Source organism: Chlamydotis macqueenii, chromosome 25, assembly GCF_036417535.1.
Source record: "Chlamydotis macqueenii isolate bChlMac1 chromosome 25, bChlMac1.mat, whole genome shotgun sequence".
Lineage (NCBI taxonomy): Eukaryota > Metazoa > Chordata > Aves > Otidiformes > Otididae > Chlamydotis > Chlamydotis macqueenii.
This window is the reverse complement of record NC_141580.1, coordinates 4,431,215-4,457,584: the sequence shown is the minus strand read 5'-3', so window position 1 is coordinate 4,457,584 and position 26,370 is coordinate 4,431,215. Positions and strand designations below refer to the sequence as shown.

Below are 26,370 nucleotides of genomic sequence, written 5' to 3'. Positions count from 1 at the left end.
ACACGTACATTCTTAGTGACGACTGCGAAAGCAAACCCGAGGCCGGACCCTGGGCCCCCGCCCCTCGCAGCCCCTCACCGGGGAGCGGGCCGGCTGCGGGGGCCGGTGTTTGCAGAAGCGGAAAGCCGAAGCTGGGCCTCTTAAAAGGAACATACAGGAAAACCATGCGACAAATCCGCTGCCGTTTATACAAGGGCATGAACACCAAAGAGCCGGACGCCAGCCTGCGTTTCGGGGCAGCACAGAGCAAATCTCCGGGGCAGGGCCCACTCGCCGCCCCCCCACCCCGGCACAGAGACACGAACACAGCACAGTCCCCACAGGGCTGGGGGTGAGGGGGGCCGGGCGCCCACCCGTCACGACTGGGCGTGGGGGATCCACTGACTGTCCACGGGGCGCCGCAGCAGCTCCTCCACATGCCTCGCCACGTCTATGGTGTCGTCCAGGTCAAAGTCACCCTCGGGGTCCAGCACGGTGTCGGGGCTGCGAGAGGCAGGGGGTGAGGGGGGGGACTGGCCGTGGCAGGACGGGGACAGGGAGGGGTGGGGCGATACCTACTTTTGGGGGTACATGTTGTAATGGGGCTGGGAGCAGACGGCGGGCGAGGGAGCCTGGTCCATGTAGGTGGCCCCTCCGGGGGCAGCATCGCCTGATGCGCTGACAAACCTGCAGGGACAGGGTGCTCATGAGCGCTGCCGTGGGACAGGATGGGCTCCCTTGGGGTGCAGTCACACTCTGGGAATTCCCACGGCCTCCAACCAGCACCTCCCAAGGCCGGCGGGGTGCATCCCAAACCCCACACCCACAAACATCTGTGGGGTCCCCAGAGAGCAGCGCTGCCCTGGGCTGCCGGCAGCCCCAGCCAGCTCGCCAGGGACGATCCCAGGGGACCACATTCAGGATCAGACTTACTCTGGCACCACTTGCTTGATCTGTGGCTTCACGTACCCATCCACGGCTTTAGCTAGAGGGAAGGAGGCAGCGCTAAGGCCCCGACCTGCCGGCACGTGCCGCAAGCCTGCGGTGGGGCTGGGGGCTCACGCACGGCCAGCTGCAGAGCCCTCGCGGGGCTGGATGTGGCCCCGGGGCAGAGGGATGCTGTGAGCCCCGGGTCCACGCCGGTCGGATGCACGAAGGAGTGGGACGCGCGTGGGGTGAAGGGGCAGCGCTACCTGGCGTGGACTCACAGAGAACCGGCGTGTAGTACTTGGAGAAAACCTCGTCCTTGGGCCGGTCAGGGAACACGTAGATGAGGTAATTGAGGTCCCCGAGGCGGTCGGCCAGGGAGCGGATGGAGAAGTCCCTGGTGGTGAAAGGCATCAGGTTCCAGAACATCCTCTCGGCTGGAAGAGAAGAGCGAGGACCGCGGTGACGCCCAGAGCCGGCAGCAGCTCCCGGCCCCGCTCCGGATGCGGGCTGTGAGATCACGCCGAACATCAGATGGCATTTCCTGCGCTGCGTTCCTTCCCTGGCAACATTTAAGGACAAAACGCAGGTCGCCAGAAAACGGGATCAGCCAGGGGCCACAGCGAGCTTGAGGCAGACCCGTCCTTGTGCGGGCACGTGGGGGGCTCTGCGGGGGCCTCGTGGCGCTCCTCGGCCACGCCACCCTCCGAAGGACGCTCCCGGGAAGAACAGTAACAAGCCGATGCACTGTACGGGGTCAGGCGATCCGTGCAAACCCGTTGCACTGGGAAGCGCCACGGAGCCGCTGCGTTTCGTACGGCCGTGAGCAAGACCTCGCGGCTGGGTCAGGTGGGTTAGCCCAGTCCCTCCTCCCCGTCAGCGCTCGGGCTGGACGCCGCCGCAGCCAAAGAGCAGCGTGCCGCTCCCCACGGGGCGGCCGAGGCCTTCCCACGGGTTCCTGCGCTCGCCCCTGTCCCGAGGACGGCTCCCGCGCGCCCGGCGGTGGCAGTGCCCGGCCGAGACAGGAGGTGCTGGGCAGGAGACGGCCGGGTCCCAGGGATGGGGGGTGCCGGCTCCGGGCGCGCACTCACAGGAGTCGAACTTCCACGCGATGGTGATGCCACCGATCTCCGAGTCGCTGAACCGCAGGAGGAAGGTGCCGTCGGGCTTGCTGATGAGCAGGTCGTGCGCCTGCTGCTTGTTGACGAAGCCCAGGATGGCCCTAGGCAGAGCGGGGGCGGTCAGGGGCGGGCGGGCAGGGCCCGGGCAGCGCGGGGCAGGGCGGCTCTTACCCGTCGTTCCAGTGCGGCTTCAGATGCTTCTTCAGCACCTCCATGACCCCGTCGAACCACTGCCAGAAGGTGTAATTCCTCCCGGGCAGGTTCTCCTGTCGAAATCCCCGGAAAATGGGCACCCCACATCCCTCCAAGTGAGGAAGGCGACACCTCCCTCCTCGCCACAGCCGACAGCCGTCTGGTTTTTGCACCACTCCAGCAAGAAACGGCTCCACGCCCCATCCAGCCCCCTGACACGAGCGCTGGTACCGCAGGACCCCGTCCCAGAGCGCAGCGGGACCCTGGGACCCCACGATTCTCCCAGCACAGAGCCCGGCCCGCTCACCCGGTTGAACTGGGACCAGGACACCATGGTGCTGCCGTAGTCCTCCAGGTGGGAGCTGGTGCTGTTGAAGAGCTTCTGCGCCAGGAACACCAAGTTCTCCTTGGTCAGCCCGCGGCTGCTCTGCACCTCCGCCTTGAACTTCATGTTGAGCGCCTCGCAGAGCTGCGGCCACTGCACCTTGTCAGGCACAGCGAAGGGCACGCGGCCCTAGGCAGGGGGACATGGAGCGGGGTCAGCACCCAGCTCGGCCCGCCGCCTCCCGGCACGTCCCTGCCAGGCGACCGAGCCCAACTCCCGCAGCCCCCCAGGGTGGACGGGGCCCGTCCTGCCCCCCGACGGCGCTGGCACTCACGGGCTCGGCGAAGGCGTTGTCCCAGAGCACGGTGGCCGTGGCGTTGTTGTCCTGGCTCCCGTGCACGATCACCACTACGGGCAGGGACAACGTCTGCCGGGAGGAAGGAGACCGGGATGAGCTGTGAGGCACCGCAGGAGCATCGCCCATGGGCGATCCTGGGCCACCCCGGCCTGCACAGACACCCTGTGGCCCCAGCCCAGCCCCACCGGGCCCTGCAGAGGGGACGTGGCTGGTGGCTTTACCTTCACCTGGAAGACCAGCTCGTTGCCACCAACACTGAACTGGGACTCAAAGAGGATTGTGAACTTCTCCTCTGTCACCGACTCGGCCCCGCGGCGGTCCGAGCGCTTGATCCGCTTCAGGGACTGCAGGGACACGAGGGGTGAGCACGGGGGGGACAGACGGGGACACCGGGGTGAAGGCAGCGAGGGTGCAACAGAGATGGGGACATGAGTGTGGGGAGCGGGGAGCCGGCGGCGCTCACCATGTTGCGGAAGTGGGCGCTGAGCGTCCCCGTGGCCTGGTGATACTCCATCACGCAGCAGTTGTTGAGGATCTCCCCGCTGCTCTCGCTGCCGCGGGAACGCGTGGGGTCAGGGAGACCAGCAGGGCTGGGACCCCGCGCGGGTGCGGTCCCCCCCACACCCCCAGCTCCAGGTCCTGCTCCCAGCTCCCCCCGCAGCACACCCCCAGCCCCCCGGGCGTTACTTGCGGGTGCTCTCGTTCTTCAGCAGGGCCTTGGCTTGCTGCTCGCTGATGATGGTGGCCTTCACCTGGGGGGGGTTCATGTGCACGTTCAGCTTCCCCCCCACCAGGAGCCGCACGGTGGCCGCGAACTTCGTCTGTGTCTTCAGCACCTGGGGGGGCTGCTTCTCAATGATGAAGGTGCTGGGGGGTGGGTGGCATGGGGATGAGGGGCAGGCAGGCAGAGCAGCCCCAACCTGGCCCCCCCACCCTGCCGAGCCCCCACCTCTACCTGGTGACCAGGGCGGAGATGATGTCGGTGATGGTGCCATTCAGCTCCGACAGCATCTCCTCCACCGGGCCCGGGATGGGCAGCTGCTGGCACAAGTGCTCAGCCCGGCGGATCTGCTGCCGGTTCTGCCAGATGATCTCCGCCAGCTTCTCGCACCTGGTGGGGAGATGGGGCTCAGGACCGCGCCAGGGCTCAGCACCCCATCCCACCCGGCCGCGCCGGCACCCACCAGGTCTGCAGCACGTCCAGGGTGCCCTCGGGGGGACCCCCGTTCCCCGCCAGCTGCTGCCGACGCTTCCACTGGATCAGCTCGTCGTCCAGGATGGTCGTTTGCTGCTTGCGCAGCAGCTGCAGCGTCTTCTGGTGCTTCTCAGCCAGGTCCTGCGAGGCACGGCGGCGTTACGGGACGCGGGGACGGCGGCACAGCCGGCACGGGGCCGGGGCGGCGGCACTCACCACACGGTACTGCTGTAGTGTCTGCGCCTCCCGGTGCAGCCAGGCCTCCAGCGATGCCTTCTTCTGCTGCAGCGTCGTCTCCCGCGACAGGCGCTCCTGCGGGCCCAGCTGGGAGAGCTGGGAGAACTGGGCTGGGGGATGGCGCGCGGCGTTAGGGTCGGCACCGCCAGCGCCCTGGGCCCGTCACCCCCCTCGGCCCCCCACCCACCTTGGAGGCGCATGTTCTCCTGGTACTGGATGATGAAGTACTCCTGCGTCTGCTGCAGCTTCTTGAGCTCGTTCTCCGAGTCCTGTGTGATGAGCCGCAGCTCCTCGAAGGTCTGGTTGATCTGCAGGTGCTTCTGGGACATGGCGTCCACCAGGGAGCCGGCCGGCGAGGGGCTCTGCACGGCAAACGGACCCTTCCCCATCACCCCGGGTGCTGGGGGCAGCAGGGACCCAGAGTACCCCCTGCCTCAGGGCTGCTCCCACAACCCCCGTGCTGGAGATCCCAAGCATCCCCCCACCCTCAACGCCCTGTGGCCCCCACTCACATTGTTCGCCTCCCGCACCAGCCGCTGCTCGTGGTAGAGGATGTGCCGGATGCAGCGCACCAGCTCCATGGGGCACCGGTCGTACGTGTTCTGCGGGGAGAGCGCAGCCTGAGCCGGGCACGGGGCAGGGACACCCCCCCGGACCCCGCAGCCCCCCACCCGCAGCCCCCACTGACCTGCAGCTGCGTGGCGTAGTGCCCCAACTTGATCTTCAGCAGGAAGCCGTCTTCGCCCACTTGGTGGTCTGCCTTCTTCTGCAGCTCCTGGATCAGCCCCTCCAGCAGCTGCGTCGCCTTCACGTTCTCCTGGGGGTTGTCGAGGTCGATGGAGTCCCTGCGCGCGCGGAGCAGAGCAGCGGTGTCAGGGGGCTCCCCAGCAGAGGGGGGAGGCCCACCCACTGCCGAGCCCGGCATCCCCGGCGGGGACCCCGCTGACCTACCATGGCTGGCTCTCGATCCACTGTGACAGGTAGTGCCGCACCTCGATGGGAAAGTGCTGCCCGTAGAGCGCCTGCATCTGCCGCAGGGCTTCTCCCTGGAGCTGCTGCGCCTGGATCCACACCGCCATGGCTCAGCACCTGCCAGGACACGGGCTCGTCACGGCACTGCGGTGGGGTCCGGTGCTGCGCAGCGGGCGGGGTATCCACGTCCAGCCTTGGCCGCCCCCGCGATCGCTTTGTAGGAGCCTCCGGGTTCTCCGGTGCTGCCGGAGCCACCTCCGGCTGCCGAAGGAAAGGGTGTGTGGGATCAGGGGACCCTGGCTCTGAGTCACCCCCTCTTTTCTAGGAAGAGCCCTGAGGAGAGCCCGGGGCTGCGAAGGCGGCTCCGCGCTGCCTCTCCACATGGTAATCATTTCCCCTCGCCGCGCCGTGGGATCGCAGCCATCGCTGGCCGGGCAAATGAGGAAACGGGGCCGGGGTGGGGGGGGGGGGTAGGGCTGGCGAGAAATCCAGGGTGACGCAGAGCGGAGGCCCCCCCCACTCGCCCCAGCTCCTGCCCACGCCCTGGCAGTGCCGGGAAGCGGAGGGGCAAGAGCAGCCCTGGCCCTGAGGCCCCACGCAGCCCCCAGCTGCCGCGTGCCCTGCGCCATGGAGGAGATGCCAGCCGGAGCGCGGAGCTTCCAAAAAAAGTTTTGGGGTGGCTCTGGCTCCGCGCAGGAGCGCTGCCAGATCCCAGCCGCCCCGTGGCTCCGGCATCCCAGCTCCCGCGGGGCAGCGGCGGCAGGCAGGGAGAAAGGACGGCCAGGGATGGCACCGAGAAAAAGCCAGAGCGTCCCCTGCCACAGTTACATCGAGCCTTTCAGGGCGACGCAACGGTGAGGGAGGGCCTGGGGGGCTTGCGGCCCCTCCGAGCCGCGGCTGCAGCGATAAACAGCATTGACACGCGCTCGCAGCCAAAGCACCTGGGATTTGGTGTCGCGTGGAGGTGCCAGGCAGGGGTGCGAGGCTTCGGGCAGCGTCCCAAGGCCGAGAGGCCAGGATGGGATCCGGTTTCTGCACCTCCCTCCCTCCCCAAAGCACGTCGTTCGGCCTCAGAAATTCCCGGCAGCCCAAGGGGCTCCGGTGCCGTCCCGCGGGCAGGGGCACACGCAGCGGGGAGCGCAGCGCGGGGGCAAGGGCGGCAGCAGGGCCAAGCAGAGCAGCCGCAGCCCCCGAGCCCTGCATGCCCGCCTCCTGCGCAGGAAGAGGAACAATAACAAAGAGTTGGCTAAAAATGAGTTTTTCCCCTATAAAAAGGGAGGAACGTTTCCACATTCACAGAAATCGCTGAGTTGGAAGTTCTGCTGGCAAGGAGGGGCCTGGGGAGGCATAAAAACACAGGCGAGGAGGGGAAGGGAGGGCGGGATGGCTGACAGCAGGACGCGCGCCGGCAGTTAGAAATTGCGGACGCTTGATAAGGGGCATCGGTGAGAACCACTGCCCCGGCGGAGCCGAGGAGAGCGGCCACGGCCACGCCAGTGCCGCCGCACCACGAACGGCCGAAGGTCGCGGAGCAGCAGGGACATCCACGCGGACACGGAGCAAACAAACGCTGCCCTGCCTGTGGAGAAAATGGTGATCTCTTCCCATCTCGCGGTGACAAAACACTTCCTATTCCACTCCAGCGTGTTGTTAAGCAACGGGGCTTGGGCTGCTGCTGCAGTGAGCCAGCAGACACCGCGCTGGGCCGGCGCCGGCCCGGGAGCAGGAGTGTGAGCATCACTGCCGGGGCGCCCCGGGGAACAGGAGCGTGAGCATCGCTACCGGGGCACCCGGCGGAACGCGAGCCAGCATCACGTCAGCCTTTGCCATGGGACCGCACAGCACCGACGGCAGCGCGGCTCACCCAGCGCGTGCCCCGACCGACGGCAGGGCAGTCCCCGGGGCCACGCCACCTTGGCGGAGAGCACGCCCCAAAAAAACCCCTCGTGCCAGGCTTGGACACGATCTCCGTGGGCGTCAGCAACGCAACAGCGGGCACTTCTCCAAGCACCTCATTTTTGGCTCCAATGTCTCATCCATGGACTGACAAGCCAAACCTCCCCGAGAGCCGCAGGGCACCCCAAGCGCCCCGGCACAAGTCACCCGTGCCGCCGGCCATGAGCAAGCGAGGCTTTCTGGCCAGGAGACCCAGCGAGGCCAGGGCAACGGCTCCGCTTCAGTCCAGCGGCACGGTCCCACCGCGCAGCCGCAGCCGTTGGCCTTTCTGGCCAGCCCCGCGCCCCTGCCCCGGCCCTGCTCAGGAAACCCCTCCAGGGCCGGGGCCCACTCCAGCCCGCCGGCATTTACCCACCCCCAGAGCCGCCCCCAGCCCAGGGCCCGGCAGCGTCGCTGCAGCATCACGCGTTGCCACGGGTCAGCCGCCGCGCCGCAGTCGCGGGCCGCACGCACGCTGCAACAACTGCAAGAGACAGATAATTGCAGTGGTTTAAGCTACTTTGCATTTACTTGCTGGCAGGGAGCTGTAACCCACCCGTTACCACAGCTCGGTTAACCAGCAGCAACTCAACAAGCCACAGCAACGCGCTCACCGGTGCCTCCTCGCCTGCAAAGCGGCGCGGGTGGCAGCTTCCCAGAGGCAGGACAAGTGCCATGGAGAGGGACCCCAGCCCCGCGGGGACAGCGCGGGCGAGGCGGGGGAGACACCGGCAGTCATCACTTCCGCATCCAACAGCCCCGCTCCCTGCTGCCGACCCTGCCGCAAAATGGGTGAAACGCACCCAAAAGGGGCTCTCGGGGGCAGCGGCTGCGGAGAGGACGGGCAGGGGGAGGCTGGCAGCACCGCTGGGGCCAGGGTTGGCCGTGGCACCCAAGGTCACCAAACTGGGGACAAGGCACAAAGGCGGCGGTGGCCCTGGGGACAGGAGCGGTGGCACTTCCCGGCCACGGCAGCGCCGGGTGACAAGCAGCGGGCTGGCACCAGCGAGCCAGAGCACGTCCGCGGGCACTCAAAAGGAGGGAAATGCCTCACGGGGCGAGGCCGCCGCCAGCGCCTTCCCATGTGCCGCGGGCACGGCAAAGCCCAAACACGGGCAGCGCCCGCCCAGGGGCCGGCACGCGCGTTGCTGCGGGATGCTCGCGGGATGCGCGCTGCACGCAGCCGTGAGTTGCTGGCGGTGCACAGTTGCCCTGGGGACCTCCCTACGGACAGGACACCCCCGCCCCGGTGCCGGCATGGCCCCTGATGGCAGCCCCGTGCCCTGCAGGGGCCAAGAGCCAGGCAATGCCCCACGGGGGCGACGGCCAAGGGCTCTGTCCGTAATCCCCCCGCTCCCGCGTGCAGCCCCTCCGTCACGATGCCTCCCGCACTGCCCTGTGCCCGGGGGTCTCCCGGCCTGGGGGTCTCCGTGGCGGCGTTCTCCCCTGGGCAGGAGCGCGGTGCTGGGCTCCGGCACGCAGCAGCCCTGCGCCCGCCGCAGCTGCCTGCTCTCGCCGCAGTAAACACACGGACACGTGGTTTCTCGGCACCTCCGGGAGCCTGCGATCGCTTCCAGGTCAGAGCCGGCCTCGCTCGTGGCCACAGGGCCGGACTCCGCATGCCTCGCAGCCGGTGCTGCCAAGGGGCTCCCATCCTGCCCCAGCCAGCGCTGCCCCTGCCCCCCCAGCAGCCCCGCTGCGAGGGGATCCCACATCCCCCAAAAAAGGCAGCCCCAAGCAGGCTCCCTCTGGGGCAGGATCCAGCCCCAGGAACGGCGGTGCCGGCAGCCGATGGGAGCCGCTCGGCACACGGAAGGGCTCCGCTGCCCCTGACACAGACACCCACCCCCCTGCCCGCACCAGTTCACCCCAGGGGACCTGCTGGAGCCCCCGGGCAGCCCTGCTCGGCTGGACCCCCGTGGAGGGCTTCCCCAGCTCGGCCCCCCTCGCACGTGGGCCTGCCGTGCACCACGTCCTGCCCCACAGCCGGGGGGCAGAGCGGGCTCAGCACCCACACCAGGGGTCTTGTCGCCCCACGGCCGTCCCAGCTGACGGCCCACCCACGCACGGGCTTGGCAAAGCCGGCAGAGCCCCGGGGCTCGGCGCAGTTCCCCGCTCCTCCGGGACACAGGCACCACAGCCCCAGTTCTGGGTGCCCCGTCCCACAGCCGCACTCACCCGCTGCCGGGCACCGCTCTGCCCCACGCACCCCTCCGGCGTCCCGGCCCCGGGGCAGCCCGGCCGTGGGTCCAAGCAGGCGCTGCCGGCACAGCCAGGCTCCCGGGACGGCCGTTTTGCAGGCTGTGTGCTACAGGAAGGAGCGGAGAGCAGCTATTTCCTTCCAAAATGTCAGCTGCCTGCGCAGGGCAGCCAGCCCCGGGCTGCCAACAGCTTCCTCCGCCGCCGCTGCGTGCGCGGTGCCAACCGGGGGACCGGGGCTGGCACCCCCTCCTCCCCGGTGCCGGAGCCAGGCACAGCCTCTGGCCCCAGCGGGTCGGTGGGGCTGAGCCCCCTGAGCCCCCCCGGGTGGGCGGCAGCCGGGTGATGGGACCCCAGGGAGCGACGGAGGAGCTCAGCGTGGGGGGAGACAGGACGGACTCACCTGCACCCCTGGTTCCACTCACACCCCCCCGGCACAGCACTGGGAACACCGGGGTGCCGGTGGGGACCCCCCAAACCCCTGGCCCCGCTCAGAGCCGGTGCGCGGTGGAGCCGGCACGGAGGGTCGCGGTGCTCGGAACGGGGCGACTCGCCCGTTTCACGCCCGGCTGTGGTTTCCAGCTTTCGGCTGGGAGGCGGCAGCGCCCGCGCGGCGCGGGAAGCGAGCTCCTTCTAGAAGCTCGGCGCTTTGATGGGTTTCGTTCGCCTCCCGCACAACAGCGGCAGCCGGCGGCTTTGCCCCCGTGGCGGCCGATTGCCCCAGCCCGCCCGAGCCCCCAGCCCACGCTGGAAACCGCGGGGGCCAGGCGTCGCGGGGCTCACGGAAAAGGCACGGCCGGCTCTGGAAACACACCGTGTCCCATCGAGGGCAGAGGCGACGTGTCCCGCAGCCAGCGAACAGAGCCCGCACAGGCAGCGCCGGGACCAGCCGGGCTTCCTGGCAGCTTCGGGAGCCAAAAATGGAGAACTCGCACCCTTGCAGGAACAAGGAAACCCCACGCCCGGCCTGATGGTGCCCAGGGAGAAACCAGCCCGACACGCAGGTGGAGACGTCCCAGCCGGGGACCAGCGCTGCCGCACAAGTGCTGGGGGGCTCAGAGCCGGGGGCTGCCTGCAGCTCGGCTCGCGCCACGGGGCTGTACCTGCCCGCTGGCATTTGCCGCCCTTGGGAACGGTTTTTCTCCCCCTTCAGATTTTCCCTTCCGACCACAGAGGCCCAGAAACTTGCGTCAAACCAAAACCACCAAAATACCCAACGAAATCCCAGCAAAATCCCTCAAATCCAGGGGCTGGGACACAGACAGAAAACCACGCCGGTGCACCAAGAGCCGCTCCGGTGCGGCCGCGGCCCGATACAGGCGCTGCCCCGGTGCCGTCGGGATTCCCTCACGTGCCGAGCACAGAGCAGGACGGCACTGGCGGGACCCGGGTCCCCATGGCAGAGCAAAGGGGTCGTGGCTACGCCGCCGTTCCCCTGGCTGAGCTCACCGCAGCGCACGCGGGAGAGCCAGCTCCAGCCCTCGGGGTCACACCCCACGCGGCGAGTCTGTCCCACCGTACAGGGCAGCGGGCACCCAGGACCTGGGGCCAAGCAGCCGAATTAACCGGCTGTGGGGCTGGTGCGGTAGGGAGCTGCCGGCTCCAGCACCTCGGGGTCCTGGGGCTCCCCCCGGGCTCGGTGGGGGATCCCGGGGCGGGCGCGGAGCCGCTGTCCACGGCAGAGGGGACAGTCCCCGGGAGGGGACGCGCAGCCACCGCCTGCCCGGGCACTCGATGAAGGTTTTTCCTCCGCAATAACGACCCACCCCAACGCCCCGTAACGCCGCGCCGAGCGCGAAGCCCCTGCCCGCAGGAGGCGCAGACCCCAGGGACCCGCACGCTGCCCTCGCGCCCCCTCCAGTCGCCATCCTCTGTCCCAGGAGGGAAGAGGCATCGCCCCAGACGCAGCCCGAGGGAAGGGCAGGGACGTGACGGGATCCCAGCACCCCCCCAAAAGACAGGGCCGCGGCTTCACCCTTAGGAAGGGGTCAGGCAGATCTGGGACAAGGGAGAAGCCCCCGCACCCCCACCAACCGGTTCATCCTTGTGTCGCCCCTTCCCACAAAGCAGCCGAGCAGAGCATCACCCCCAGGGGTCCCGTAGATGCCCCGGGGTCCCACAGGTCCTGCGCCAGCCCCCGGCACCGAGGCCGCCTCCAGCACAGCCCCGGGCTCGCTGCTAATCCCCGCTCAGACCAGCATCAGCCCGGGAGGGACGGGCTGGTCAGAAGGAGTTGAGGATTAAGCTCATTTCAGCGTCGAATTAGTCCCGATTGGAGTCTGGAGACACAATTTCATTTCATCTGCCACGCTCCGGCGAGCACGCACAATCGCGCTAATCCAGTCGCGGGCCAGGCTGGATTTGCGGAGCAGGACCCAGCGATGAGGGAGACACGGGCAGCGCAGGCACCGGCCGCACTGCACCGGCCGCATCCATCCCTCTCCGGCCGATGCCGCGCTCGTGCTCTTTGCAGGGCGGGGGAGATGGTGCAGGAGCCTCTCCCACCACCGGCATAGCCATCCCGTGGGGTCAGCCCAGCCCCTGCGCCACAGCACCACAGCACCGGCGTCTGGGGCAGGACAGGGACGGCCGGTGAGCAGGGACAGGCAGAGGGATGCCAGCACACCCAGGGCACCGGCTGCCCCGCCCGGGGAAGGGGCAAGGACCACGCTCTGAGACAGGACCCACCGCGCAGCCGCGCTTGGGGCCGGCAAACCCTCGCACCCTCGTCTGAGAGCAAACACCGAACGCGGGCTGCCAGCGCCCGACTGCGCACACGGACGCGCAGGCGATGGGGGATTCTGGGCGCCAACAGCAGCGTGGAGCCCGCATGGTGCCTGGGAAGACCCTCGCCAGCCCCCAGCCCTCGCAGACGTCCCAGCCCAGCAGCACCCAGTGTCCCTGCCCGAGAGCCGGCCTCGGCAGCACGCTGCGGCGCAGCGCCCGGCTCCGCTGGCACGGGACTGACAGCCCAGCCACGTGTCCGGTCAACGGGAAAACTGTTCCCAGGCGTCACAGCCCCTTGCCGCAGCGGGCAGGCAGGGCAGGGGCAGGCAGGGCACTAAGAGGAGTCGAGGGGCAGGACAGGCAGGGCCCCCTGAGCAGCCCCCACGGGCCATTCGCGGGCCCCGGGTGCCAGGGTTTGCGCCCCAGCAGCTCCACGCAGGGAGATGCTCTCGCACCGCATCAGCCTTGCTTTTGGACGAGGGGGCACGCAGACACGCAGGGATGCTGGCAGGATGGGGGACTGGTCAGAATGGGAATAAAAAACCAGAACACCAATGGTTTGTGCAACAAAATCCTCATTCAGGGTGGGTAAACCTCTCAGTTCACCCCCAGCGTGAACAGAGGCGTCCAGGTGGGAGAGCCGGGGTCTGGCTCTCCTCGCCCCGGGAGCAGTGGCAGCCGCTGGCGGTGCCGGGGCAGAGCAGAGCCCCGGCCGCCGGGCCGCACCCCGCGCGCCCCATCTAAGCCCTCCAAAGGGCCCGGGTGACTGACAGGGTTATAAACGGAGCGCGCCGCGCCCGGCTGTGCCACCCAGAGCCGCAGCCTGAAGCGCCGGGGCCGCACGTTAACAGCACCAAATGGGACGGAGATCGTTTTACGGCTGTTTCAGCCAGCGCGAGGGGCTCGGGTACGCCGCAAGCCAGAGCTGCCGCCTTCTCTGCTAAAAGCTTTGCAGCCAGCCGTCGCGCGAGAGAGACAAAAAGCCAGACAGAGCCTGCACCCAGCGCTCAGCTGCTCGGCGGCTGGGGCTCTGCCGATGCCACGCTGGCTCTTCGAGCAGGGATTTTTCCCCCGTTCCCTCCCCGGCAGAGCTACGCTATAAACCAGTGTTTACATCTCATAACAACAGGAAGGCACGAAGTTGTGGCGAAAATGGAGATTGCAAAACTCACCAGTGACTGAACGGGGAGCGAGTCGTGTCCATGTCACACTTCGGCTACGCCACCGCGGCCGCCCGAGCCCAGCGAGAAGCCGCACGGCAGCGCATCGCTCCCCGGCTTGGCAGGACGCGGGAGCCGGCACGACGGGGAAACGCAGGGCAAGAAGCGCGCCCGGGGCCGCGAGCAGCCAGCGCTCCCGGCCCCTCTGGTGCAGCTAGATGGGTGGATTCTGCTTTATCAGCGAGTCAGCTCGGCCCTATCGGCCAGGAAGCTGCGTTCGCGTGTGTGCCTCCCCCTCGACGTTTCCCAACGCGGCGGGAGCAGCGGTTCACGGCAGCCTACCTTTTATCAGCCAGCAGATGTTGCTAGAACTGTTGCTGCGTGTAAAATTCGGGGCATGTCCAGCGCCGCTCGGATCCCTGCTGGTGCCAGGGTAAACACCCCCGCCCCCTTCCTCCCGGGATCAAAACACTTGGGGGTTGCAAAATAGACACCCCATGAAAGGAAAGGCATGCCACAGAAACATCACAGCTGTCGAGGCTACTTGTCCCGGAGCATGCCGGAGCCCCATAGCCGGCACAGCCTCCCAGGCCGGAGCCGCCTGCGTAGCCGCAGAGCCGAACCCTGTCCCGTCCCGGGACCGGCGAGCCCCTGCCTCCGTCCCCCGGCACGCGCAGCCCTGCGCCGGCACCGCCGTGCGTTCGGCCCCATTAACGAGGAGGCTGCTGGGCAGGCAGCACCCCCAGCCGCGCGGTGGGAAGCCAGCAGCCGCTGCAATCCCACTGGGCAGAGGGATTCCGATGCGATGGAGGTCCTGCTCGACCTACACGCCGCCCTGCCGCGAAGCCCGTCGTGCGCAGCCCAGCTTACGGTAATTCCTTGCAAACCAGAAAGTCATTTCCCAGCCGACGGGGCCGCTTTCCTGTACTCAGCACAGCACAGTCACCACTCACCACCCCGCCACCCACGCCGTGCAGGAGTACAAGGAGCAGGGATTTTTCGCAAGCAGAGTATCTGGGTTTTGCTATCACTCGAGAGAGAGCTGGGAAACCCCACGGCGAAGACCTCGCAGCTGCTTTGGAGTCAGCACTTCCCCCGCAGCGAGAGGGGAAGGTCCCTCCAGAGGCTCTGTACAGCCCCACACGGAGCATCCCTGTCCCCAGGCGCCAGTGCCAGCATCCCTCATCCTGTCCCGAAGCCTCGACCTCGGGACAAGGCGAGCGCACGTGAAGCCGGCCAGGTGGCTCTAGTGATGACTGCAAACGCCCGTCGAGGGAGGACACTGCCAAAGCGCCACGATACGCAGAGCGGGCGACAGCCACCCGTCACGCCCCGTCTCCAGCCCGGCGCTCCCGTGTCCCCAGGCACGGGCTGTTGGCACCTCTCAGCCTGCGCCGGAGCTCCTCCTCCACACGCAGCGCGGCATGGCCCTCCCTGGCCAGGGGGACAAGCCCCACTCGCCAGGGACAGTTACAAAACCCAAGGAAGACGGTCTCCATCCTCACGTCCAACATCTCGGGGACCTGGGAATCACGGCAGGTCCGGCTGCGACCCCAACGGCTTCAGGAGCACCGGGGTTTGCGGCAGCCATCTGTGGGCAGGTGACCCCGACACCCCCCAACGCCTCCCCATCACCTGGAGCCACGTGGCTGGGGCAGAGGCGGGCTCGGCACTGGGCCCCAAGCAAACGTCCCTCCAGCGCGGGATCGCTGCACAGGTACAAACGCATCGAAGCGCCTCAGCAAACCTCAGCTCAAAATCACCACCAAGAGAGCGCCGCAACAGCAGCCAGCCCTGCCGCACCAGCGCGGGGCCGTGCTCCCCACAACGGGCACAGAGCCTTCCTCCCGAAGACGGGGCACGAGGGGAGAGGAGCAAAGCTCCCGCAGCACAGGGCCGGTTCCCCGGCGCCCACGGCGGTGACCAGGCTCGCCAGACCACCCTGCGGCACATGCACCAACTGCCTCCATGGACGCTGGCTGCCTGGGCTCGCGCAGCTCGCGAGTGCCACCGGGGACGCGGGGACGGCCACAGGCAGCCGGCGGGGTGAGCCAGCCCGGGGCCTGGAACATCCTGCCACAATAAAGCGACCCACGCTGCGGGGACTTCGCGCGCCACGTCCCTGCCGCGGGCGAGCCACGCGGCCCTGCACCGCGCCGCGGTCCTGCCATGGCAGTGCCAAGCCCTCCATCCCTCGGCAACGCGCCCCAACCACCACAAACAAGCCACTCGCTCTCACCGCCTGCCACGCGGCTCCCCTGAGCGCGGCGGGGCGCGCGGGCTCCCGCCGAGCCTCACTGCGAGTTCACGCGAGCCAAGGGCCCCAGCCCCGCGCCGCAGCTGACATCGGAGGTGTTACCGGCGTCAGCAGTTCGGGTGCAGGCAGAGCCGGGGAGCCCTCAGCAGTGCCGGTGCCCACACCCCAACTGCGACGTGAGCTCGGCGCTGGAGCCTCGGAGCCGTTGGGCATCGTGGCGAGGAGCTGCCGGGAGCCCGGCCTGGCTGGCTGGGTGCGGAGCGCTGACAGCTCCCGTATCCCGCCGGACAGGTGGCCGCCGCTCCCCGGGCTCGCAGTCACCGGGCCGCGTGCCCTGGCCGGCGCATGAGCTGGGTGAAAGGCCGCCGGGCGCTGCAGTCCCTCGGGTGTCAGCGCTCCCGCCTCGCACGGGGCAATGGCTGCCATTCGCCTTCGACTGCCCACCAGCGCAGAGTCCCGCGTCCCACCGCTGGCGAGCGGGACCCTCACTCCCACCACGCTCCTCGGCCCGCTGCTGCCTGCAGTGGGACCCCTGACCACCTGGGACCTGCCCCCCGCACCCCGGAGCCCCTGCCCGCCCGGGATCCCACCCATCCACCTGGGACTCCCCCCTCGCCTGAGACCGTCCCTCGCCCCTCCTGTCCGGGACCCCCCGTCCACTCGGGGCTGGGGCCCGGCCCCCCCCGCGTACCGGTTTCGGCGCTTCCCCCCCCACTCGCGGCCTCGCTCAGGCAGGGCCCGGCCCGGGGAGGCGGCGGGAAGGGGCCCCGCTCCGTCGGGCGACGAGCGCCCCCGCCCCGGGAGGCGCCGCGGCACCGGCCGGCCCCGCCGCCCGCCCCGGCTCCGCGCAAAGCCCGGCCCCCCCCGAGGTGCCGCGGCCGGGGGCGGCCCCGCTCGCCGCCCGCCCCCCTGCGCGGCCCTGCCCGCACCGGCGCGGCCCCTCCGCCCGCAGTTACGAAACGCCCGAAATATTCACCGACGGGCGGGGGGGGGGGGGGGGGGGAGCGGTGCGCGTCCCGCGTCCCGAGCCCCGGCCGCCCCCGCCGCAGGTGCCCCCGGCCCCGCTGCCGCCCCCCGCCCCGCTACGGCCGCGGAAATCGGCCTCGGCCCCGGCGGCGATGGCGGCCCCGCGCCCGCCCCTACCTGCGGCCGCGGCGGCGGCTGCGGCTCCGCTGCTCCGGCGGCTCTGGGCGCTCGGCTCCGCCGCCGCTCTGCCCCCTCCGGCCGCCGCCGCCGCCGCCCGGCCCGGCCCGGCCCGCGCGGCCCCGCCCCCTCGGCCCCGCCCCCCCCGCCCGCCCCCGCCGGTACTGGCGTCGGGCACCGGGCAGCGGGCACAGGGTAACGGCACCGGGCACCGGGTAACGGCACCGGCACCGGGTAACGGCACCAGCACCGGGTAACACCACCGGGTAACGGCACCGGGTAATGGCACTGGGCACTGGGTAACAGCACCATGCGCTGGCACTGGGTAACAGCGCCGGCACTGGGCATCGGGTAACAGCACTGGGTAATGGCACTGGGCACTGAGTAACGGCACCAGGCACCGGATAACGGCACCGGCACCGGGTAATAGCACTGGGTAGCACCACCAGGTAACGGCACTGGCACCGGGTAGCGGCACTGGGTACCGGCACCGGGTAATGGCACTGGGCATTGGGTAACGGTACCAGGCACCGGCACTGGGCATCGGGTAACAGCACTGGGTAACGGCACTGGGCATCGGCACCGGGTAACGGCACGGGCACCACGCACTGGGTAACAGCACCAGGCACCAACCGGGTAGTGGCACCAGGCATTAGCACCGGCACTGGGTAACAGCACTGGGTAACGGCACTGGCACCAGGCACCAGCACTGGGTACTGGGCTCCGGGTAATGGCAGCAGGTAACAGCACCAGGCACCAGCACCAGGTAACGGCACCGGCACCGGGCACCGGCACCGAGCACCAACTGGGTAATGGCGCCGGGCATCACCACTGGGTAACGAGAAACCGGTAACGGCACTGGGCAGCAGGCACCGGGCACGGGCAGAGCCCAAAGCAGCTGCAAGCTTCAGCTGCAGGAGGGCGCAAAGTAGCACCAGGAACTGGGAAGCCCAAACCAGCACTGGGCATTGGTGCCGGGCACGAGGGCACCCAAACTGGCCCCGGGCATTGGCAGCAGGAAGAGCTGGCACCGGCACCGGGCAGTGGCACAGGGCCCTTGCACCCTGGGGGATCCCACTCCAGCACCAGCGCTGGTGAGGAGGACCCCGCCGCAGCACCGGGCACTGGCACTGGGATCAGATCCCCAGCACAGGCACAGCCAGGAGCCCCCGTGGGCAACGAGACCCCCGTCTGCACCTCTCCTTTCTCCCACCTCCTCCCTCGTCCCCCACATCTCCCTCCGTTCCCCCCTCGCCACCGTCCCTGCCCACGGGATGGGCTCTTCCCCCACAGCCCCCCCAGCCACCCCGCTCCGTGCCCGTCACCCCTCTGCGGCGCAGCCCCGACAGCCGCTGGGCTGTGGCGAAGGTGTGAGTGCTGCCCGGTGCAGCAATTAATATTTCTTAATGATTTCTTCACACTGCGCTGCCTGCGGGCCTGGGCTGCCTCCCGCTCGCCCCGAACCTCTCGGGGCAGAGGCTGCGCGGGCTCCCATGCCCCGGCAGAACGGGTTTCCCGTGGGAGCCATGTGGGCCCCACTGGGGTTGGCGTGTGGGTACGAGGAGAGAAAGGAAATCCCACCGCGTCCAGAGCAGGATGAGTAACGCCACCTCCCCGGCTCCCTCCGGCTCCGCAGGCTTCGTCCCTTCTGGTAACTCGGCCACGGGCACGCGGGGGGCGGCCGGCGTGAGGGGCGCAGTGGCGGGGCTGCTCCGGGGGCTCAGGCTGGGCTGGCAGGGAAAGGCTCCCGCACTGCCGGGGTGCAGGGGGTGGCCACCATCCGGGATCGAGGGAAGTGGGACGCTGCCAGCCCAGGGAGCTCCAGGGACAGGAGTCATCCGAAAGGCAAGAGCGGCAGGGACGAGCCACGTGCCACCTCCCGATGGCAGGATCCCATCAGGTTCCCTACGCGCCGCTCGAGCGGGTCCATCCACACCGGGGTGCGGCACCGGGCTGCTGGCCCTGACAGGACGTGGGCGGTGCCGGGAGCTTCGCAAGTTCCCTGGGGTTTATCAGCCCCCACGCACCCACTTTACCAGACCTGGGCTCCCCACACGCGCCCGATCGGGACTCCCCAGACCCCGGTGTCCTGTTCCCTGACCGCCACGTCCCCCCCTGTAAGGAGAACCGGGGCACTGCCTGCACCTTGGGTGTCCCCCAAACAGGGAAAGGTGGGAGCGGCCGTGAGAAAACCCACCCGAGGGGTTCTTGCACAGCTGCCCACCCACACCAAACACCTCCCAGGCAGCACCAGCACCCCGGGGCCATGGGACACCCCGAGTGACGGGCACCTCGGGCGGCTGCTGCGCGGCGGCAGGGAGAGGCGGCGGGGCAGGAAGCAATACTGGGTGTGCTCGTTTCTGCTTGAGCGCTCTCGCCAGCCGCATGGGATCTCCTGGGCTTTCACTTTCGTTACTGCTTCGTCTTCTGCGGCCTAAAAAACTCTGGAGGGAAATTCGGTCAGCGCAGGGACGCCGTCCCGCTTGGGCCTGGGAGAAGCGTGGGTGACCCCTGCCCAGGGCCCTGACCACCCAGCACCAGCCCCGGGAAGCCTGGAGAGACGGGCTCGGCTCTCCTTCCTCCAGTGCCAGTGCTGGGACAGGATCGTTCTCGGGGCAGTTCACACTCCGGCGATCGCTGGGCGCTCAGCAGTTGTGTGAGAGCGCGGTCCCAAGTTGTCACCTCTCCATTTTTTTTCTCTATCCGCTTTCCTTCGGGAGCGTGCAGCCGTGCGAGCCGGCTGGGAGGGAAGCGAGCCCGGGGGACAGTGCTGGCAGCCCTGAAATTTGGGGCCGTGGCAGGAGCGTGGGGGGATACCCAAGGACTCTGGTCCAACCGGCAAAGCCACAGCCTGCCTGGGGTGGCACAGCCTTTGACACCCCCAAACAGCCCTGCTCCAGCTCCAGCTCCCCACCGCCTGGCCCAGGTCCATGTGTCCGGGAGATGGGGATCTGTGGAACGGGCAGGCACCACCCCAGCGCCTGCTCCCATGCCAATGCTGGCCGCAAACCGGTGCTTTTTGGCTCACCTCCTCCCTGCCAGCACCCACTGTGTGCCCGGAGCAGCCCAGGATGAACGGGACAGCCCAGGGGGACGAGCGGCTCTGGGACAAGTGGCTCCCACCAAATGCTTCATGGCCTGCGTGCGGACGCTCGGGAGGCGTCTCGCGCACACGGGGCTGACACATCGCGGCCGAGCTGCTGCCAGCAGGGTCCTGGCTGCCGTTCCCAGCACTCCCGCGGCGCTCCAGACCTCGCGGGGAGGTGGGCTGGAACCCCCGGCAAGCCAGGGACGGGAGCCCAGCGTGGGACCAGCGTCTCCCACGTTGTCTTTTCCCACTAAGACAAAGGAAAGGAATGGGGAAATCGGCAAAAGGACTGCACTCCCTGCCCTCCCTGCCTTGGCTGGGGACGCTCACGCTCCAGCGAGTTGCATCATGCGGACAAACGGCTTTCACAATCCTCGGCCCGCATAACCCATCGGCGCAGTCATCCAGGCACCGGCTGCTCCGGCTGAGAAAATCAAGGTCACACGCAACGTCTGCGGCTGCCGGGTCCCTGGCCGGGCACGGCGGGTCCGGGCGGCTCCCGAGGGTCCTGGGGATGAGGTGCTCACCATGCGGAGACCGGCACAGCTGCACGCGCTCGGGAGGGCTGGAAAACGGACACAAAATCCCCTCTGTTCCCTTCCCTCCCGCTTCTCCCTCCCCTTTTTGGTAGGAAGGGGGGGAAAAAAAGGGGGAAGAAAAAATTAGTGATGGGAGAGAAGATGGAGGGTGCTCTGTGCTGAGAGAGCAAATGGAATCAAATCAAATAAAATCAAATCAAAGTTTAGTTTCAAACAGATCCCAAGGAAGACTCTGAGCTGGCTGGTGAGGATGTTACCCAAGGGAAATTCTTCCTTTCTGGAGGGAGAAGGGAATGGGGGAAGAGCAGCTGCAGCAGTAACCGACGGTGCTGCCCCGGCGATGCCCCGGCAGCAGCGGCTGCGCAGGTCGTGGCTCTTGGGGAGGAGGGGGCCACATCGGACCCTCCCAGCGGCGGGCAGCCCCAGGGTCTGTCCTGGCGGGACGGACTCTGCAAATGCCAGAGGAGGATCCTGGGCACGTCCAGCGTTCCCCCCTCCACCTGGCCCCGCTGCGGTGCGGAGCGGCCGGATCCTGCTGTGAGAGAGCTGGCGCTGGGGTGGTGCATCAGCACCCGGGGGATCTGATGGGCAGCACCGGCACCTCTGGGCAGAGAAGGAGGATTTTCCGGCCAACCGAGCACGGCAAAGCACCTGAGCCCGCTCACAACCCCGGCGAGCTCCTGGCGCTGCTGGGTCCTGGCTGGCAGTGGGACCTCTCGTGCGTTGGTCCTCAGAAAGCCTCTGGGAAGGTAAACAGTGTCCAGGCTGAGCTGTGGCCAAACACTTTGTCATCTCAGATGAGCTCAACAGGATGCCGAGCGACGCTGCGCATTCAGGGGAGAGGGGGAGCATGGGGCTTCGTAATTGATTTCCTAGAAAATTGCCTCTGTGTTTGGAGCAGGAGCGCGAGGACCGCAGGCAGAGTGGCCTTCTTCTCTAAGTGCCATCTCGAGGGTCTTAATTATTTCTCAGGAGTGGAAGCATCTATTTAGGCAGCTGCTGGAGAGGTCCCAAGGCCGCTGGCTGTTGCCCTCCTCAGGCTTCGCAGGGAGGCAGGGGGTCTTGCTGAGGACTCCAGCCTCCTCCCGTCCCCGCTTTGGGTCCCGTGCTGTCCCAGATCTGCGTAGAGGCCAGCAAACCTCATCGTGACAATCCAGCCCAGTTAATGTAAACCACATGAATCCCCAAATTAGTCACAGCTCCTTGTTTTCCCACCCAGTTTCAAACGCGCAGCAAGGGTCACACTCCTGCCCGCCTCAGTGGTCCTGAGCCCCTTCTGCCCTGGGTGCGGGCGCCTGCGGGCTGGGACCGCATCACGAGCTCGGCCGCGTGAGCTCGGCGAGCTGCAGCTGGGTTTCCCAGCGCCGGAGCCACTCCTGGGTCTCCATCCAGCGCCGTCCCCGGCTCCGTGCCCCTGGCAGCGTTTGCTCCCCGCGCTCTCTGCAGAGCAGGGCGGGCAGGAGCGGCTCGGGCAGCAGGAAAGAGCGGTGGCCATTGCCTTGCGGTCCTTCCCAGGGCATCCACGGGTCCATCCCCACCCCGGCTGCCCCAGATGAAGGTGCTGTCCCGGTGCTCTAGCACAGCAGGTCCTGATTTCCCTGACGTGGGCCATACATCCCATAAAATGGGAGAGAGAAATCCCATAAAATGGGAGAGAGATGCATCCAGAGCTGCCAAAGCCGAGGTGGCCGCCGGGCTCAGGGAATGGCCTGCCCGTGCCATTCCTGCCGTCCTGCCGATGGCAGGAGAAAGCAGGGGGCACCCGGGAAGCTCCTCACCCTCGGAAACTCCTCACTGTCGGAAGCTCCTCACCACTGCAGGCTCAGCCCCGCGGTGCCTCGTGCCAGTGGGAGGGGAGGACCCACTCCAGCAAAAATCTGGGAAACGGGCATTTTGTTGGAGGGGGAATTTCCACAGGAAACCTCTGCTTCCAGCCACTCGGATGTGACTGGGAACAGCCGCAGCAAGCGCTCGGTCTCGGCAGCCAGCAAGCATGATTGCCTGGGCAAAGGCTCTTTGTTCCCTCGCGTCGTTGACCCAGCTCGGAAAAAAACCAGCCAGTTTGTGCCTACTGAAAAACACAGGGAAGTAACGGCCAGTTTGGGTCTGCGACGGGAACTGGAGCCCTGCAGCAGCCTGGCTGGGGCACGGGGGGCACCCACGGCCCAGCCGGGACCAAGAGCACGAGCATCTCGCACCCGCCGCGGGGCTGGAGCTGGCTGGGGGGGCAGCACCCGGCCCCCCCACCCCGCAGTGGTGCAGCTGCGCATCCCTGCACCCGCCGTGGCGTTCCCCTTGGCAGAGCCCAGGTTACCACAGTAACCGCTCGGTCGCAGCCGCTCCTGCCGTAATCACGCTGTGCGGGTCAGCCCGGTTCAGCGGCGGCTTCGCCACGGCCGGGACCGCGTGGTACCGGTGGGACCGAGGCCCCATGGTGCTTCTGCAGGCAGAGCTGGGGTCCCTGGCCCCCGGCGCGGGACGAAGGCACGGCGCAGTACGACCAAGCGTGGGCCGGGGTCGGGTCAGGCGACAGGAATGGGAACCAGCAGCCGGAGCTGACGAGGAACTATGAGGGGAGCGAAAGCAGGAACCTGAAAGCGAGAGCAGCCCTGAACTCACCTGGGGCCGGGCGCTTCCCCAGCCGGAGCTGGAGGAGATGGCAGCCGGGCAGCTCCGAGGGGAAAGGTGGCCGCCCGCTCCGTCCCAGCTGGCAGATCAGGGCACGCAGGACTTGGAAACCGATTTTGGTGGAACCCCACATTAGTCCGTGGGTCCAGCTCGGGACCCTTTACCCTGCGCTGGGACAAGGTGAGCCCTTGGCGTCGGTGCCGGCACGGCAATCCCGCGCTCTGAGCCAGGATGGGATGCACGCAGCAAAACAGGCAGGTCGTGTTCCTCTGGCGCCGCAGCTGCCAGCGGGGCTGGCAGATGGTGGCACTTGGGGACCGCGCTGTGCTGGAGCTCCAGGTCTGACCCCTGCCACACCTGGCAGCAGGCGCTGCCACCGGGACCTTGCTTGGCTCAGCTCTGCTGCGTATTAAAGTTTGAGTGATGCAATGTTTGACTGTTGTTTTACGAGTGCTGGGAGGCAGGGATGGCGTTTGGCTTGGGCAGCGACGGCTTGTGCTCCGCAGCTCGGCTCAAAACCGCCCTTGACGAAGGCGTGACGAGGAGGAGGCTTAGATGGACACTCGGAGCAGAGCATCCCGCCGCTCATTCCCCGTTCCACCTCGACGGCAGCACAGGGCCGGACAGAGGAAGGATGGAGGGGGAGACCGCGTGCCCACCTGCCCTGGAAACCAGCAGGTACGCAGCAGCATCGCATGGCCGCTGCCTGAGCTCCGCGGGGCTGCGGGCACACGGCTGGGCACGGCCTCGGCCAGGGGCCGGGGGCTGGCACGGGGCAGCAGGAGCTGGGGCCAGGGCAGGGCACCAACCCCCTGTGCTGCCCGGGGCCTTCGTGCCACCCACGCGCTCACCATCGCCTGGCACCAGCAGCCGGCGGAGCCACGGGCGAACGCTCGTGCCCACCCTCGGCGCTCGGGCGCGCGCTGCCCCGCTGCGTGCAGGGGGCACGTGCCAGGAGGGGCTGCTCCAGCTGCGTCCCCGGCTGCTGAGGATGCGCCTCTGCCTGAGCGGTCTGAACCCGCCGCGGCTTGGAAATGCGAACGATGGCCGTGACGGGCCGCACTGCCAAGCTCGGGGGGCTTGGGGCTACCAGAGCCCCACGGAGGGCGAGGGGGGCTGGGACCTGTCAGGGTGGCTGTCCTGGGGCCGGAGGGGTGAGGGGGAGGTGTGCGGTTTCCCCGCCTCATTGGAGCCGCTGGGGTCATCGCAACAGCAGTCAGGGAGGGGGGTGCTCAGCGCAGCCGCCCAGCACCGGCTGCGACCCCACGCAGCCCCCCGCTTTCCCCGCTCACAGGCTCACAGCTACGGCGCACGGTATGGCCGGCACTGGCTCCCCGCAGAGCAGCTCGGTGCCGCCAAGCCTTCAGAACTGCGTTCCTGTGGGAAGACCCCGGCGCGGGCAGGACCCCAGGCAGGAGGCAGCTGAACCCCCGGGGTCTCCACTGCCCACCCCCCCTTGCAGCACTGCTAACGCAGTCGCTCGGCCTCCAGGACTGGGGCCGTAATCCCGCCTGTGCCGCAGCCTCTCTAATCCCCGTCTGTGGGTTTATTCCCAAGGAATTGTCAGTACTGCCAGGCTGGACTCGCCTGGGCACCGTGGGACCCTGGGGCTCGGCCGGCAGCAGCCAGGGCCCCCCGGGTGCTCCTGTTTGCCTGCACCGACAGCCGCCTGCTCGGGGCTCCCTGCAGCATGGGGCCGCCCTGGCAGGTGGCCGCCTGTCCCCACGGGGCCACCCCATCCGTGTCACGCAAACGTCTGCATCCCAAGCGGCTTATCTTCATTTGGAAACCCCTAATCCGTTTGCACGTTTGGCTTAGACACCATTCCCGCTGCGCTGTCAGAGGGGGGGCCCACGGCCCTGGGGCAGGAGCCCAGCCGCCCCCCTGCCCTCCTTTCGGAGACACAAAGGGCCCCGTTCCCCCCACCCGAGTCCCGCTGCAGCGCAGGGAGAAAGCAGGGAGCCCGGCCCTGTACAAACTGCAGCCCCCAGGGACTGGCTTGGGGGGACGGGGGAGGGTTCGCAGGGGTCTGGCCAGCCCAGGGCTGGGACCTGTCCCCGCTGCTCTCTCCTGCCGTAAATCGGGCCACGGCCCTCGCCAACCACGCTGCTGCCTGCGGCATCCACAGCAGCCACCCCTGAGATCAGAGCAGCGGCCGATTTATTTACCTCATTATCCAGGGGCCGGCCCCCCCACGGCTGAACGCGGGGAGCGGGGCAGGTTCCGACAGGGAGGCAGCAGGGCTCGTGGGCGCGGGGAGATAAGGAACTGCTTATCTGCAGGAGCGCGGGACGGGACGCCGTGTTCCTGACAGCAAACGGTTGTGGCAACCCCTGAGTTTGCATATCGGTAAGAAAATTCCTTCTTCTGGGGATTTCCACCCCATCCTGCAGCTGGGAAGCGCCAGGGAAGGAGTGTGGGGGGGGCTCCTTAGGGCTGGGCTGCTTTCCTGCGTGAGCCGACCCCCCCGGCTGCGGGCGCAAGGATCCCACGCAGCTGCGTTGGGGGCAGGAATGGGTTTGCCCTGGTTTGGTTTGATAAAGGAGGGTCCTGGGGGGTTGGTTCCCAGAGCAGGGACCGACGACAGCCTCAGTGTTTCGCTCGAACCCAAGCGGGGTGCTGCAGGGGCCGGGGAGGGCGCAGGAGGCTCCAGCACCTCAAACCAGCCCAGCGCAGCCGGTCCCACGGGGGTTACGGGGAGTTTATTGAGCAAAACCTGCATGAAAAATCCCCCGCTAATCCCGCCCTGACAGAGCGATCATCTCTCCCTCTCGGCCTCATCAGAGCCCAAACCCTGCAGCGATCCTGCTGCTCTGCGGCTTTAGAGGTGGCAAGCACGGGGGGCACGATGGCGGGGGGAGAGGCCGGTGCTCTGTGGGCAGCATACGGCTGGCACAGGCTGCGCCCAGCCCCAGCACACACACGCACCTCACCCCACAAAGCCCGGGACCCGCTGTCCCCAGCCCCAGCAAGGGGTGAGGCTGGGGGTCCTGCAGCAGCACCCACCCCAGCTCCAGCGCAGCCCCACGAGAGGAGACAGGACGGGCCCACGCCACCGCTGTGCCCACAGCCCCCAGACCCCCACCAGCCCGAGGAGACGGGTGGTGGGGAGAGCGACCGCTGCCCAGCACCCGCTGACCCCCGGGGCAGAGGTACCCGCAGCGGGAACAGCACTGGGGGCCCAGCGCAGCCCCAGGCGTGCCAGCGCTGGGAGCAGCCCGAGCAGGGCCCCGGCGCAGCAGCGTCCGCCCACGCTGGCACCGGAGTTTCCTTTACGCAAGCGGAGGAGACCCAGGCGCTGCTGCGGGGCAGACAGAAACCAACGCAGGGCTGCGGTGGGGCGATAGCCCCCACCATGGCCCTGCAGCCTGGGGAAGGGCCCTGCCGC

General features: G+C 68.3%; 1 protein-coding gene and 1 long non-coding RNA gene across 4 annotated transcripts; one reads left to right on the top strand and one right to left on the bottom strand.

The window, feature by feature from the left end:
- Positions 1-168: 168 nt before the first annotated feature.
- LOC147597747 (signal transducer and activator of transcription 5B) lies at positions 169-16,843 on the bottom strand. Of its 3 annotated transcripts, none has more exons than XM_086766501.1 (19): positions 16,728-16,843; positions 5,286-5,423; positions 5,023-5,179; positions 4,847-4,936; positions 4,522-4,696; positions 4,314-4,444; positions 4,087-4,238; positions 3,858-4,013; positions 3,590-3,769; positions 3,366-3,453; positions 3,124-3,246; positions 2,879-2,971; positions 2,527-2,733; positions 2,199-2,293; positions 1,998-2,128; positions 1,173-1,343; positions 913-964; positions 559-666; positions 169-483 (listed from the first exon to the last, which is right to left on the bottom strand). In XM_086766501.1, the coding sequence occupies exons 2-19, from the start codon at positions 5,411-5,413 to the stop codon at positions 357-359; spliced, it is 2,364 nt and encodes a 787-aa protein (XP_086622627.1). In that variant the 5' UTR covers positions 5,414-5,423; positions 16,728-16,843; the 3' UTR covers positions 169-356. The 3 variants fall into 3 exon arrangements, with proteins under 3 accessions (XP_086622627.1, XP_086622629.1, XP_086622628.1); XM_086766503.1 differs by having other exon boundaries at positions 1,188-1,343; positions 16,728-16,842; XM_086766502.1 differs by lacking the exon at positions 16,728-16,843 and adding an exon at positions 7,618-7,640.
- Positions 16,844-24,795: 7,952 nt separating this feature from the next.
- On the top strand, positions 24,796-25,799 carry LOC147597746 (uncharacterized). The gene is made up of 2 exons (XR_015261088.1): positions 24,796-25,331; positions 25,736-25,799. It is a non-coding gene; the product is annotated as an uncharacterized LOC147597746 (long non-coding RNA).
- Positions 25,800-26,370: the final 571 nt, after the last annotated feature.